General features: G+C 37.0%; 1 protein-coding gene across 1 annotated transcript in view; it reads left to right on the top strand.

Annotated features, from left to right (window-relative positions):
* PTPRR (protein tyrosine phosphatase, receptor type R) overlaps window positions 1–12,891 on the top strand; it is a 122,218-nt gene that overhangs the window by 69,433 nt on the left and 39,894 nt on the right. The window contains exons 5-6 of the mRNA XM_015566849.1: window positions 6,363–6,549; window positions 8,963–9,047. Of these exons, the coding sequence (XP_015422335.1) occupies window positions 6,363–6,549; window positions 8,963–9,047 (272 nt within the window). The remainder of the gene's footprint in view (window positions 1–6,362; window positions 6,550–8,962; window positions 9,048–12,891) is intronic.

Raw genomic sequence — 12,891 nt, 5'->3', positions numbered from 1 at the left:
CTGGCTCTTAGCGCCCCCCTGGGTTTCCTTCCGATCACTGTCCGTGGCAGGGGGCTTCTTCCTGCTTTCCCTTTCGCCTCCCTGCATTGTGCCTACATATGCAAATTAGCCGCCATTTTTGTTGTCAGTTAACTGCCATCTGAGTTGGCAGTTAATTTGCATATAGCCCTGATTAGCCAATGAAAAGGGTAGCGTCGTACGCCAATTACCATTTTTTCTCTTTTATTAGTGTAGATTTGAAGGACATACACACAAAATATTATTAGCTGCTATGCTAAGTGTTGATATAATAGGATTTTTTTTCTTTCCTTTTTTATCTGTAATTATAGTTTTTCTATAGTGAACATGTATTTATTTTTGAACCTGAAAAAAAGTTTCTAATTTTCAGGATATGAAGTAAGAAAGGCTTGAGGTATGAAAAAATGGTTATAACTTAGATGACCACTGACTTTGTATATGTAACACTGCTACTAATTCTCCACTAACCAACTTTCCCAACCTTTCCTTCTTCAAATATTTATCAGTGTATATGTCATAATAGCTCCCATATAGCTAACCATGTGTGCATAGAGTGAAGTAGGAATTGCCATGTGATCATTATTAATTATTGTAATCATTCAGATATGTATGTTATATGTCAGATACTGGGCTGGAAATGTTTACAACTTTCTGCTTCTTTAACTTTTATAATGTAAATCAATCCTGTGAGCTTAATTATTATCCCTATTTGCAGAATAAGGAGTTTGAGCCTGAAAGAACCTGAGTGAAGCATTGATTTAAACTCAGATCACAAAATAAATAAATAAACTCAGATTCCAAGGTCAATGCTTAAAGAACAATGCAACAATTTCAATGTGTTTGTAAATAATTGTCTTTATTTTTAAAATAATAAAAAGATGTAGCAAATTTGGTTGCTTTATGCATACATGAAAGGTTAGATATCATCATATTAATTCGAAAGTTGTTTATGGAATCACTCCAAAGGGAGAGCAACAGTCCACCTAATGATGTAGGTGCTTCCAAGCAGGGAGATCAATCACTTCCCCCACCAAAAATGTTCTCCGTTTTAAAATTTCCTTTCTGCTTCAAAGTGAAATTCATTAATCATCTCCCTGGGCCTGGGCCTGGTACCTTTTGCACTTATTGCATTTCTTCCCTACAGGATTTCCTTTGAGAAGTTTTACTATGGATGCTCACAATTCCTAGTCATTCCTTTCAGCTTCTAGAAATTAGTAATACTGCAGTTATGTCACATTTAACTTTCCAAGAGCTTTGAATTTAAGTCACAGTTTAACCCTCCCTAGCACTCCATATCATTTTCTTTTTACCCTCTCATCTGTCAGGTGATCCAGGAACGGGGTTAGCATTCTATATAATTTATTTGAAGATAAAGACATGAAGAGAAACAGCAAACTGTTCCTTAAACACCATCACCCTTGGAGTTTTAAAGTGATAGAATCTGGAGTTTCAAAGAACTGTGGAAGCCTGTCCATTTACCACGGTTTTCTCCTTTGTTATACAAATGTACAAAAATATTTTTTATTTTTAATTGGAAGCCCCTTAGAAAACTAAATTTGTGGACAAACTGAATGAGCAAAATTGAATCAGAAAAATCAAGTTGGGGAGATGAGGTGAAGCTCACCTTTATGATTAAGCCAAGGGTGTCGAATTTGTGACCATTATGATTATAACACACCAGGAGGGAAGGTTGGACCAAAGGTCTCAGACTCACAACATTTCAGATCTGGAGAGGATGTCCATCTTAAACTTAAACTTCCAACTTCTCACCGTGGCGGTTGTATATTAATAAAGACAGCTCTGAACAAACTATTCTTTACAGAACAACAAAAAGAATTATGATTGGAAAAGCTCTCAAAGATCAAATCTGCTTACATTTGCCCTAAATTATTAATTCTTCTTATAATCTTTTGATGCATATTTTTCTGTTCTGGTTTCAAGTACTTCAAGATAAGCAGCTGCCACCGTTTCCCACTGGAACTTAATTTCATAATGTAATAGTTTCCAAAGTACATCTTCCTGGATGACAGGCAAAACGGTCATTGTTTCACTTTATTTTCTGACTCCCATTTCCTTTCCTTATTGGGTACTAAATGAGGTGCCAGGCTTGAAGTCTTACTGCTGTTGATGGCCAAGATACTGCTAAAGTGTCAGCCAGATATGAGACTTGGAGCCACAGGCTGGAAAGCCTATCCCTCCTGCTAAAATCCAGCTTCTAAAATCCAGCACACAGTCTCAACTACCAGGAAAATAAATGCCTAGTTTTGAGTTATTCCAACACTCAAATGTAGTGTCTCGTTTGTTTGTTTGTTTGTTTTTTAGCTGTGTTTTTCCTCCCACCCTTTGGTCCTTAGGAGCACTGATGCAGGATTCAACAGTTTCAACAGAGATTTGTTTATATTCTCTTGCTGAAATTAATGTGTGGCCCTGGTCCATAGTATTTATTTATACATGCATTCCTTCTTACTTGTCATTAACATGCTGTTTATTGCATTCCTTTTACCTTTCCTTAAGAATTTGCTTTTTCCTTCAATTGTTTGCATTGATATCTTTTGAATTTCCTCCCTCTTATTTATTTTTTGGCATAAATAATAATTGGTGCTACAGTGGGAACTTGATAAAGCTTTTTATTATGTTTCCTTTTGTCCAACAGCAACCTGAGGCATAAAAAAAGTCTGAGCAGTTTGTCCAGAGTCACACAACAGCACAGAAACAGATTTTTAATAGGAGTTGATGCTCTTAGTCTTCTACGTTTTGTTTTTATTAAAGGTTCAGGTGTCCTAATATTTCTGTTGATTTTTTTTCCCTCCAAATCCTTTCCTTTTTTTTCCTGTATCTTAATTTGAATTTTCTCTTAAATTATTATATTTGTTTTATTTTTTAAATGTCTTTTTGATTCTGTCCTCACCTCTTATCACTTTGGTTTATGAATACTGTAGAACAAATTCACATTCTCTTACTTCAGTAAAGAGTAATTTTCTTCTCCAGATCATTAGTCAGAATTGCTAGTTAAGAACTTAATATCTAAAAAAATGTAAAGATCTTCTCTAGATTGTTCAGTAAATGTATTAAAATTTTTGATAATTTATTTGGGGGAAAACCCAGGTGATTCTCACCTTTACCATATCCCAAAATAAATTACAAGTAGGTTAAAAGATTAGCTTTTTAAAAATCTTAACTCCAGGAAAAGTTGAATGATGTAAGAAACCACATAAAAAAAGATTAATATGTTTAACTGAATATAAATATAACTTTAAAAATCCTTAGTATTTTAAGGCAACAGTAAACTGTACATTTATAACAGATATGTTTAAAAACTAACTACTAACTTATCTATCATAGTAATCAATAATAAATACATTAATGTCATAATGTAAACATTAAGAAAGAGCATGAACAGACAATTCTCAAAGATAAGGATTGATAAATGAAGTTATATGAAAATGTATTTCTCTCTAACCAAAGAAAGAAAAAGTAAAACAATAAACCATTACTACCTATAAAATAGCAAAATTTAAAAATCAGTTTAAATGCTAGTGAAGTTTGTGTGACTGAGTGATTTTAACTCCTCTTTAAAAACTTCTGAATTATACAAATTTGCTACAATAAACATGTTTTTGTAACAAAAAAATATAACGTTTTAAAATCTGTATGGATGTGTAGTTAATCCTTTCAAGCATCAGACATGACTAAGTTTTCAAACTTTAAGTTGATTTTACTGACACAATTTCCTAATTCCACCACATTACAATAAAACTAAATATTGTTTGCTCCTTAAATATAAGAATTAACAAAAGCAGAGATTTCTCCAAGGTAAGGGCATCCTATGGTAATATTTCACAGCCAGGATAGGAAAGGCCTTACCAGGCCAAGGGCTGCTTTGTGGCAATGTACTCTGTAAGGGCAACAGCCTGTGCAAGCTTAACTTCCTAAACGAACTTTGAGACATTGTGTGAGGTGTTAGGGTGAAGTGCTCTGGAATTGTTTAGGGTTCAGAGGAAATGGACTTGCCATAATAAAGGAAAATTTTAAGGTAAATAGGTAATCAAGAAAGACATATTTTTTTTTATTTTTTTAGTGACAAAGGTGTAGATTCTATCCATTGACTTTTAAATATTAAAGTTAATCTCAATGTAAACAATTTTCAAGTTTTTGTGAAGAGCTCTTAAAATAGATCCCTTAGAGAAGCAGAAGGTAGGAGTTCAGTAGGACTTTATTCATTATTACTTAAATTTAATGATAGGCATAGCTTTTTATAAGCCATTTACTTACACTATCTGTTTACCCCTGGTAATAATCCTCTGAAGTAAGTACACTTAACTGTGTGTTTTACAAAAGAGAGGAGCCCGACTGGATTGGCTCAGTTGGTTGAGCATCATCCTGTGCACTGAAAGGTTGCTGGTTCAGTTCCAGTCAGGGCACATACCTGGGTTACAGGTTCCATCCCAGGTCAGGATGCATAAGGAGGGCAATCTCTCTCTCTCTCTCTCTCTCTCCCTCTATGTCCTCGAGTGAGGATAAAAATAAAAGAGGAAGAAACTGAGATGCAATGAGGCTACATAGCCTGACCAAAGGTGCACCACAGCACCATGGGAGAGGCAGGGTTTGGGCCCAGATGAATATGATTGCAAACACTGAGTTCTTAGCCCTGAATACTGTATTGCCTCCACATTATACCGCAGTCAATCTTGACCTTCCTCCCAATAATAGACTTCAACTCTACGGAGGGAACTGTATAGTCTAACATGACCTGCACCCCCTACCCTTGCTTTTGGGTGACAAAGCAGACAGAGCTGGGGTTTTAAATTCTAAGTTGGGTTGAACCTTTGCTTCACTATTGTGTTTCTAAATTAGTCCTTTCTTCGCCTGTGAAATGGGTGCAAGTAATCCCTCAGAGAGCTACTGTGAAGATTCAGATACATGTGCAAAAGTGCTTAGAGCAGGTGCTTGGCAAATAATGGGTGTTTAATAAATATTCATTTCCTTTCTTTTCTTGCCATACAAAAGTCATTCTTCCTTTAGTAAGTTAGTTTGCATGGAAATGCTTTCATGGCTGTTTATCACAGAAGCCTTAGAAAATTTACTCACTAAGTCTATCTATTTTTCCTTGCATGAGATTATTTTCTTTAAAATCTCAAAGGAGGCAGAGTGTGGAGCACTGTTTGTCCACCCAGAGGCATGGCTCTGCACGCACACATTCTCCCATGTGGTCACATGACCCCTCACACCTGGGTTTGCTCAGATGCCGGCTGTGGCTCCATCAGAAAAGGCAACGCTCAGGCCAGGAGCTGGAGAGGGAGCCTGGCATCTCAGAGGCTTCTCGTCTCAGGTTTGGGCTGGGATGCTGCGGGAAGCCAAAACAGAAGTTGATATTTGCTGATGTTCTGAATGCTCTCTTTCCTGGGCTTTGAGCAGGCTTTTTCTGGTCTTACAGTTTCTATGATTCTTGCCTCTCTCACCTCTCCCACATAACTGTGTCCCCCCAATTCCAAAAACTGCTTATATGCTATTTCTCAAAGATAGCTTATCACTTCCTGTTCCCACACTTTTTCTATTGTCAGGCTCTCTATCTGAAAAAACCCTCGACCCCAAATGAACCCATTGAACTTTCACTTTCAAGGCCCAACTCTCATGCCTCTTACTTCATGCATGTGCTCTGAGCACTCTGAATGGATGGACCTTACTTACCTGCTACTAAACCGCTGGGGCACTCGGTGTCATTCAGGTGACAATTGCAGATACCTTTGTCTTTTAGAACTGAAAATTGACTGAGTAGAATAATGGTTTAAAATGGTGTGTGCTTATCAATCCCTTACTAAAGGACCTATGAAACCAGCAGAAGCTGAATTCTCACAAGTACACTAAAAACTATTATCAGAATCACAAAGGAATTTCTGCCAATTTAAAGGCCAGAAGAACTGGATTGAGAAAATGTCAAAACTGCTTTCCCACTAAAAATAGATTAAAATTCTCAACCTGAAAGCAGAACCATTCTTTGCTCCTCTCCATCTGTTGACCTTTTACCCAGATATACAGGAGCCATGTCGCTCACCACCAACATGCACACAAACAAAACAAGTGAAGGGGCAAACGTCCCTCTAACAGGTAGGTGATGTTTTGGGGTATCCAGAATGCTGTCCCCATAATCCTAGTGCAATGATCCAAAGGAGTTAAAAATAATAATAGTTGCTGTACTCAACTATGGTATCATAAGAGAAAAAGATATTTGGATATATATCAGTAAAGGTGCTTATCGAATTGTGTGTATGTCCAAAAAGACAATTTTATGCTACCAAAATAATTTATGTGGTGTTTAATCCTAATACCATTCTTCTCCAATGCAGAAGAGGGTCCAACGTGTCTCTTACATTGGACATGAGCAGCTTAGGGAATGTTGAACCCTTCGTGGCTGTTCCAACCCCACGGGAGAAGGTAGCAATGGAGTATCTACAGTCAGCCAGCCGAATTCTCACAAGATCACAACTGAGGGACGTCGTGGCAAGTTCACATTTACTCCAAAGTGAATTCATGGTGAGCCTGTTATTATTTGCCCTTCGTTAGGTATTATGATAAACGAGCCACTAGAGGCACATACTAAGATGGCACCACCCTGCACAGAACAATAAAAATGGTTACAGTTAAAAGGTTAAGTGCAAGGTTTTAGATCTACCCTGTAGCTCATCAACTATTGATGTGTTCAAACTAGAATGTGATAACTCCATTGAGGCAGACTATGGAGGAGATGTCCAGGCAAAGGATTGGCAAGAGGAGCAGGCAGAGAAGAGCATTCCAGAAAGAGGGAACAGCCTTGCTGTCTTTGAAGAGCAAGTCAGAGACGATACCCTGGTTTTGTTACTTGAGCAACCAGGTGCTCTTTAATGAACTATGGAACACACAAGAAGATCAAATGTGGTATAAAAGTGATTGTGAGTTTCACCTAAAAATTATGGTGACTTGGGGTTGCCGTGATAACTTAATTCATGATAACACATTTCTACTCAGAGAACATGTATACAGATTAAGTCTTCTTTGGCCTAATTGTTACCCAAGGGGAATGTCCATGTTATACTAGTAGATCACTTTGCATCTTATGTCAGTTGTGCATCTTAAGCTATAAATATTGAGAGTAATAAGTTGATCATTCTCAGGTCATTTCAGATATTTCAACTACCCTAATGGTGAAAGATCCAGCAATGGATTAGATCTACTATTAGCCTCGTCAATGATTATTAAGTGTTTAAAGTAAAACACAAACATGCAGTTTTTTTTAAGTAGACTTTGTAGTGTAGACTGAGTGAAATAAAGCAACTAGTCAATGATTGCACAACTAGCCAAAGGTACACCCATTATTCTTTTCTAGAATCACAGAGAGTCTTTGTTCTTTAAAATGAGCCCTGCCCTAACCGGTTTGGCTCAGTGGATAGAGCATTGGCCTGCGGACTCAAGGGTCCCAGTTTCGATTCCGGTCAAGGGCATGTACCTTGGTTGCGGGCACATCCCCAGTGGGGAGTGTGCAGATTAAAAAAAAAAAGATGAGCCCTTAACATAGCCTGCTTTCCTTAAAGGAAAGATGGGGCAACAAGGCAGCTGAGAAGAGAGATAATGCTGGAAGATGACAAATTAGTGTGAGTCAGAAAGCAGGAAGGAGCACAGGAGGAATAAAGATATCACCGACTCCGTGGCTTTGCCAAAACAGACTGACCTCTTTGAAATTGCCCAACATGAATATGCGGTTTCTACTGACTGTTCAACAATTTTGCTTATTTTGGTAACTTGGACTGAGAATTTTAACCTTTAGTTAGAGTAGAGAGTAGGGATTAATATTATAACTATCTAGAATAATGCAAGTTTAGGAAATATTTTTAAAAAATGCTACTCCTCTTTATAGAGCAAGTCTCAAATTCATAGTCTAGTCAGGCTTTCCTCAAAATTTTAGCTCGACTGAAAACTAGGACAATTTGAACTAATTTATTGATAATTTCTTTTATTTCAATGACTACTGGGCTTTTGAGTATAGTTTTCAGGAGAGAGAGTTTAAATAACAAAAAATATTGCTTTATATAATATGGAAATAACAGTTATTTTATTTCACATTAACCTTATCTTAGCAATCCTTTGTGGAATTTTAAGTTAGAGAATTACTACATAGTATTTTGTATAACCAAATGCTTGCATATTTGTTTCCACCCTTTTGAACACAGGCTTATTGGTGTTTTTGCCAAGTAGCTACAGATGCTCACCTTTTGTGTCTAACTCATTTCCACAGAGCCAATTCTGCTTGTCATTATTCTGACTCCAATTATCTAAGACATATGAAATATATTCTTACTGAATAAGAATATTCTTAAGTGGGAGAAAACAAGTGCCTGGATGCCCTTCACTAAAAATATTGCATTTGAATCCACAATAGGAACAGAACAATTATAGACCATTTTTTAATACAAAAAAAAAATCACACTGTCATCACTTGAATCAACACAAAAGCCCTTTATATTTGCCATTCAGAGAAGGAGGTTTTAATAGTCTTAAAAGAGTCACAATTAATGCCAAAAGAGAATTCATCAGAGAGAAATTTTGGGTCCTGAAAAGAAAGATTTGAAGAAATTTGAATACATTGCTAAAATATCAGTTTTCAGCTTCCTGTTTATATATTTTCAGCAACTATACAGAACAGGATTCTTAAAATCTAACCAAATCTTTATATTTTTCAAGTAACTACGTATAAAATAGAGCTTTCTAACGCAGAGAACTGTTTCTCAGAGTCAGCTTGCCAGGGTGCCGCTGATATGTTTATGGAAGGAAGGGTGTTGGTCCGCCAGAGGTGGTAGGCTGTTGTTTATAAATGACTTTGAAGTCCAGAGAGCTTTAGATCAGATGCCCCCCTGTGGAGATTTTCTTTGTGGAAGCATTAGATGTACTAATTTGATATCATTCATTTTTGCAGGAAATACCGATGAACTTTGTGGATCCCAAAGAAATTGACATTCCACGTCATGGAACTAAAAATCGTTATAAGACCATTTTGCCAAGTAAGTTCCTTGAATTAAATAGTTTGCATTTACCCATACCTTACCATTTCCCATTGTCACGACTTCCACATACACACCAAATTTGGAATTGCAAACACGATCAAGTCTAACCATCTTTAAAATGGTCTAAGGTTAATAACTTTATCTTGTATTACTCTTATTATAGTGGGCAGTTCACAGTTCTAGTACGTACATGGTTCTAAAATTGTATTGTGCCACACATTATAGCTGATTTTCATTGATGGTGTCTATCAATTCAATGGGGGAATGAATAGTCTTTTTAACAAATGGTGTTCGGACAACAGGATAGTCACATGCAAAAATAAATAAATAAAATTGGACCCTGCCTCACCATATACAAATTAACTCAAAATGGATCAGAGACCTGAAGGTAAAAGATAAAACTCTTAGTATAAAACAGTGTAAATATTCAGGGCCTCAATGATTTCCTATATATGACATCAAAAGTACAAACAACGAAAGAAAATATACATAACTTGGCCATCAAAATTAAAGATTTTGTGCTTCAAAGGACACCATCAAAAATAGAACGATGAGTTAGAATTTGGGGGAAAAAATTTGTAAACTACACATTCTATTTGAAATGTATAAGAACTCTTGCAACTCAATTATAAAAAAATAATAACCCAATTTTAAGAATGGGCAAAGGACCTGTGCAGACATTCCTCCATAGAAGATATAACTGGCCAATAAGCACATGAAGAGATGCTTAACATTATTAGCTATCAGGGAAATCAAAACCACAGTGAGATGCCACTTCACAGCCACATGATTATGATAAAAAGATAGACAATAGACAGTGTTGGCAAGGATGTAGAGAAATTGGAACCTTCTTACATTCCTGGTAGAATTGTAGAAAAGTGCAACTACATATGAAACAGTCTGCTAGTTCCTCAAAAAGTGAAACCAAGAGTTACTATATAACTCAGACATCCAAATCCTAAGTATATACCCAAAAGAAATGAAAATGTGCCCACACAAAAGCTGTACACACATTTTTAAAAGCATTATATTCATAATAGCCCCAAAAGTGGAAACAACCAAAATGACCATCAACTGCTAAATGGATAAATAAGATGCAGTGTATCCACACAATGGAATATTATTCAGCAATAAAAGAGATGAGGTACTGATACATGCTACAACATGGATGAACCTTGAAAACATTATGCTGAGTGAACTAAGTCATTACAAAAGACCTTCTGTTATGTAATTTCACTTATATGAAGTGTCCAGATAGACAAATCTATAGAGACAAAAACTACATTAATGATTGCCTAGCGTTGGGAGACATGGGAATTACTGCTAAAAGGTATGGAGTTGATTTTTGAATAAAGAAAATGTTGTAACTCATGGACAACAGTGTGGTGAATGCCAGGGAGATGGAGATACAGGGGAGTGGGAGAAGGAGATGGGGGGATAAATGGTGATGAAAGGAGACTTGACTTAGGGTGGTGAACACACAATACAGTGTACAGGTGATGTGTTGCGGAATTGTGCACCCGAAACCTGTATAATTTTATTAACAAGTTGAAAGGGGATCATTTCCATGGGGGCAATTACAGGCATGGCGGGGGGGGGGGGAGGCATGAGCTGTCCAGAGAAAAAGAAAAATAGTTCAGTAACAAGTCCCTTTCACCATTCACTGCCTAGAGCAGCGGTTCTCAACCTGTGGATCACGACCCCTTTGGCAGTCGAATGACCCTTTCACAGAGGTCGCCTAAGACCATCCTGCATATCAGATAATTACATTATGATTCATAACAGTAGCAACATTACAGTTATGAAGTAGCAACGAAAATAATTTTATGGTTGGGTCACAACATGAGGAACTGTATTTAAAGGGCCAGAAGGTTGAGAACCACTGCTATAGACTCTATTAAAACTAAATTTGGCTCCATGAAATTTATAGATGTTAAGATATGAGCTGGAAGCCTGGAGCTAGCAAGGAATAAGGAACAGTTTGTAAGATAAAGATCATGGACTAGAGAGGAGAGACATGTAAATGAGTAATTACATTCAATGTAGTAAGAGCCAAGATAGAGACTTAGCTCAAGTGATGTAGGACTGTAGACAGAACTGAGTAATTAATTTTGGTTAGCATGGTAAAATACTTTGGAGAGGGAGTAGCATTTTGAATCACTAAAGAAACAGATATCATTGGGGTTTTGGCAAAATCCATAAACATCTCATGACAATAGCTCTGGAACGATAGAACCACAAAGATTTTTTTAAAATACTTTTTTATTGCCAAAACCGGTTTGGCTCAGTGGATAGAGCGTCGGCCTGCGGACTGAAAGGTCCCAGGTTCGATTCCGGTCAAGGGCATGTACCTGGGTTGCGGGCACATCCCCAGTGGGAGATTTGCAGGAGGCAGCTGGTCGATGTTTCTCTCTCATTGATGTTTCTGACTCTCTATCTCTCTCCCTTCCTCTCTGTAAAAAATCAATAAAATATATTTTTTAATAAAATACTTTTTTATTGGTTTCAGAGAGGAAGGGCGAGAGAGAGAGAGAGAGAGAGAGAGAGAGAGAGAGATCAATGATGAAAGAGAATCATTTATTGGCTGCCTCCTGCACACTCCCCACTGGGTATCAAGCCTGTAACCCCAGCATGTGCCCTGACCGGAAATCAAACCGCGACCTCCTGATTCATAGGTTAACGCTCAACCACAGAGCCACGCTGGCTGGGCAAGATTTTTTAAGGTATTGACATTGAAATAGTGGAGTCTTCATAATTCAGTCCATTAATTCACTCATAAGATGACAAATTTTCCGTATCTATAGTAATAGCAAGAAATATGGTGTCTTTGGGATTCCCCTACTGGTGGACTTGGAAAAGCATTGTTAAAGTCAGCCTACTTGAGCATATTTTTAATTGTTCCATATACTAGTTGAATCTATTTACTAAGGAATAATCACTGTGAAAGATGTTTTATAACTGTAACTAGCTGAATGGGATAAAACTAATATGTGTTAGGATTGCTGTCTCTTCCTCTGTTAAGACTTTTTTTATTTAAAATTTACCAAACTAGGTAACTAGGGAACTTGCCTCAATTGCAGTTATTATATTTACCCATCTAATCTCAGAAGGATTTGGAAATTATTAGGGTTGCTTCTAAGTTCAGCCTTCTCCATTTCCTGCCCAGATGATATCAGACAACTGCTTCATAGACCTGTGTCAGCTTTTCCATTCCCAGAACTGGGTGGGTCGCTTGAGCCAGGGCACCTGTGCTGACAACTGAAGTTCCAAATGATGGATTTTCTGTTGAAAATGTTTCTAGCCTGAATACCACCCCTCCCTCTGTTGCACAAAATACAATTTAGTCCATATGGCTGGACAAGGCACACCAGAACTAGACTAGAACAAATATGCAAAGTTGTTCTTTATGACTTATTTTAGACTGTAATATGTTTAAAATATTACATAAAAATAATTAGCAAATGATTATATTTTAAATGTTATGATTGTTTTTATTGTTTTGACCTACAATAAGCTTTTTTAAACATTCAATATTATTTTGTAATATTTCAGGTGCACAGCATAATGGTTAAACAAGCATATACTTTACAAAGTGCCCCCCCCCGATATTTCCAGTACCCAACTGGCCACATACATAGATATTACAATATTATTGACTATACTTCCTTTAGTCACCCCCATGGCTGTTTTACAACTACTACTCTGCACTTCTCAATCCCTCCACCTTTTCACCGGATCCCCTAACCCCCGTCCCCTGTGGCAACCTGTTTCTCTGTTTCGACTTTGTTTGTCCATTTATATACAATAAACTTTTAATTTTAAAAGTTTGTCAGCTGCCGAA

The sequence above is a fragment of the Myotis davidii genome, unplaced genomic scaffold (assembly GCF_000327345.1).
Source record: "Myotis davidii unplaced genomic scaffold, ASM32734v1 scaffold582, whole genome shotgun sequence".
NCBI lineage: Eukaryota > Metazoa > Chordata > Mammalia > Chiroptera > Vespertilionidae > Myotis > Myotis davidii.
The sequence above is the reverse complement of the archived record's forward strand: the minus strand, read 5'-3'. Positions and strand labels throughout refer to the sequence as shown.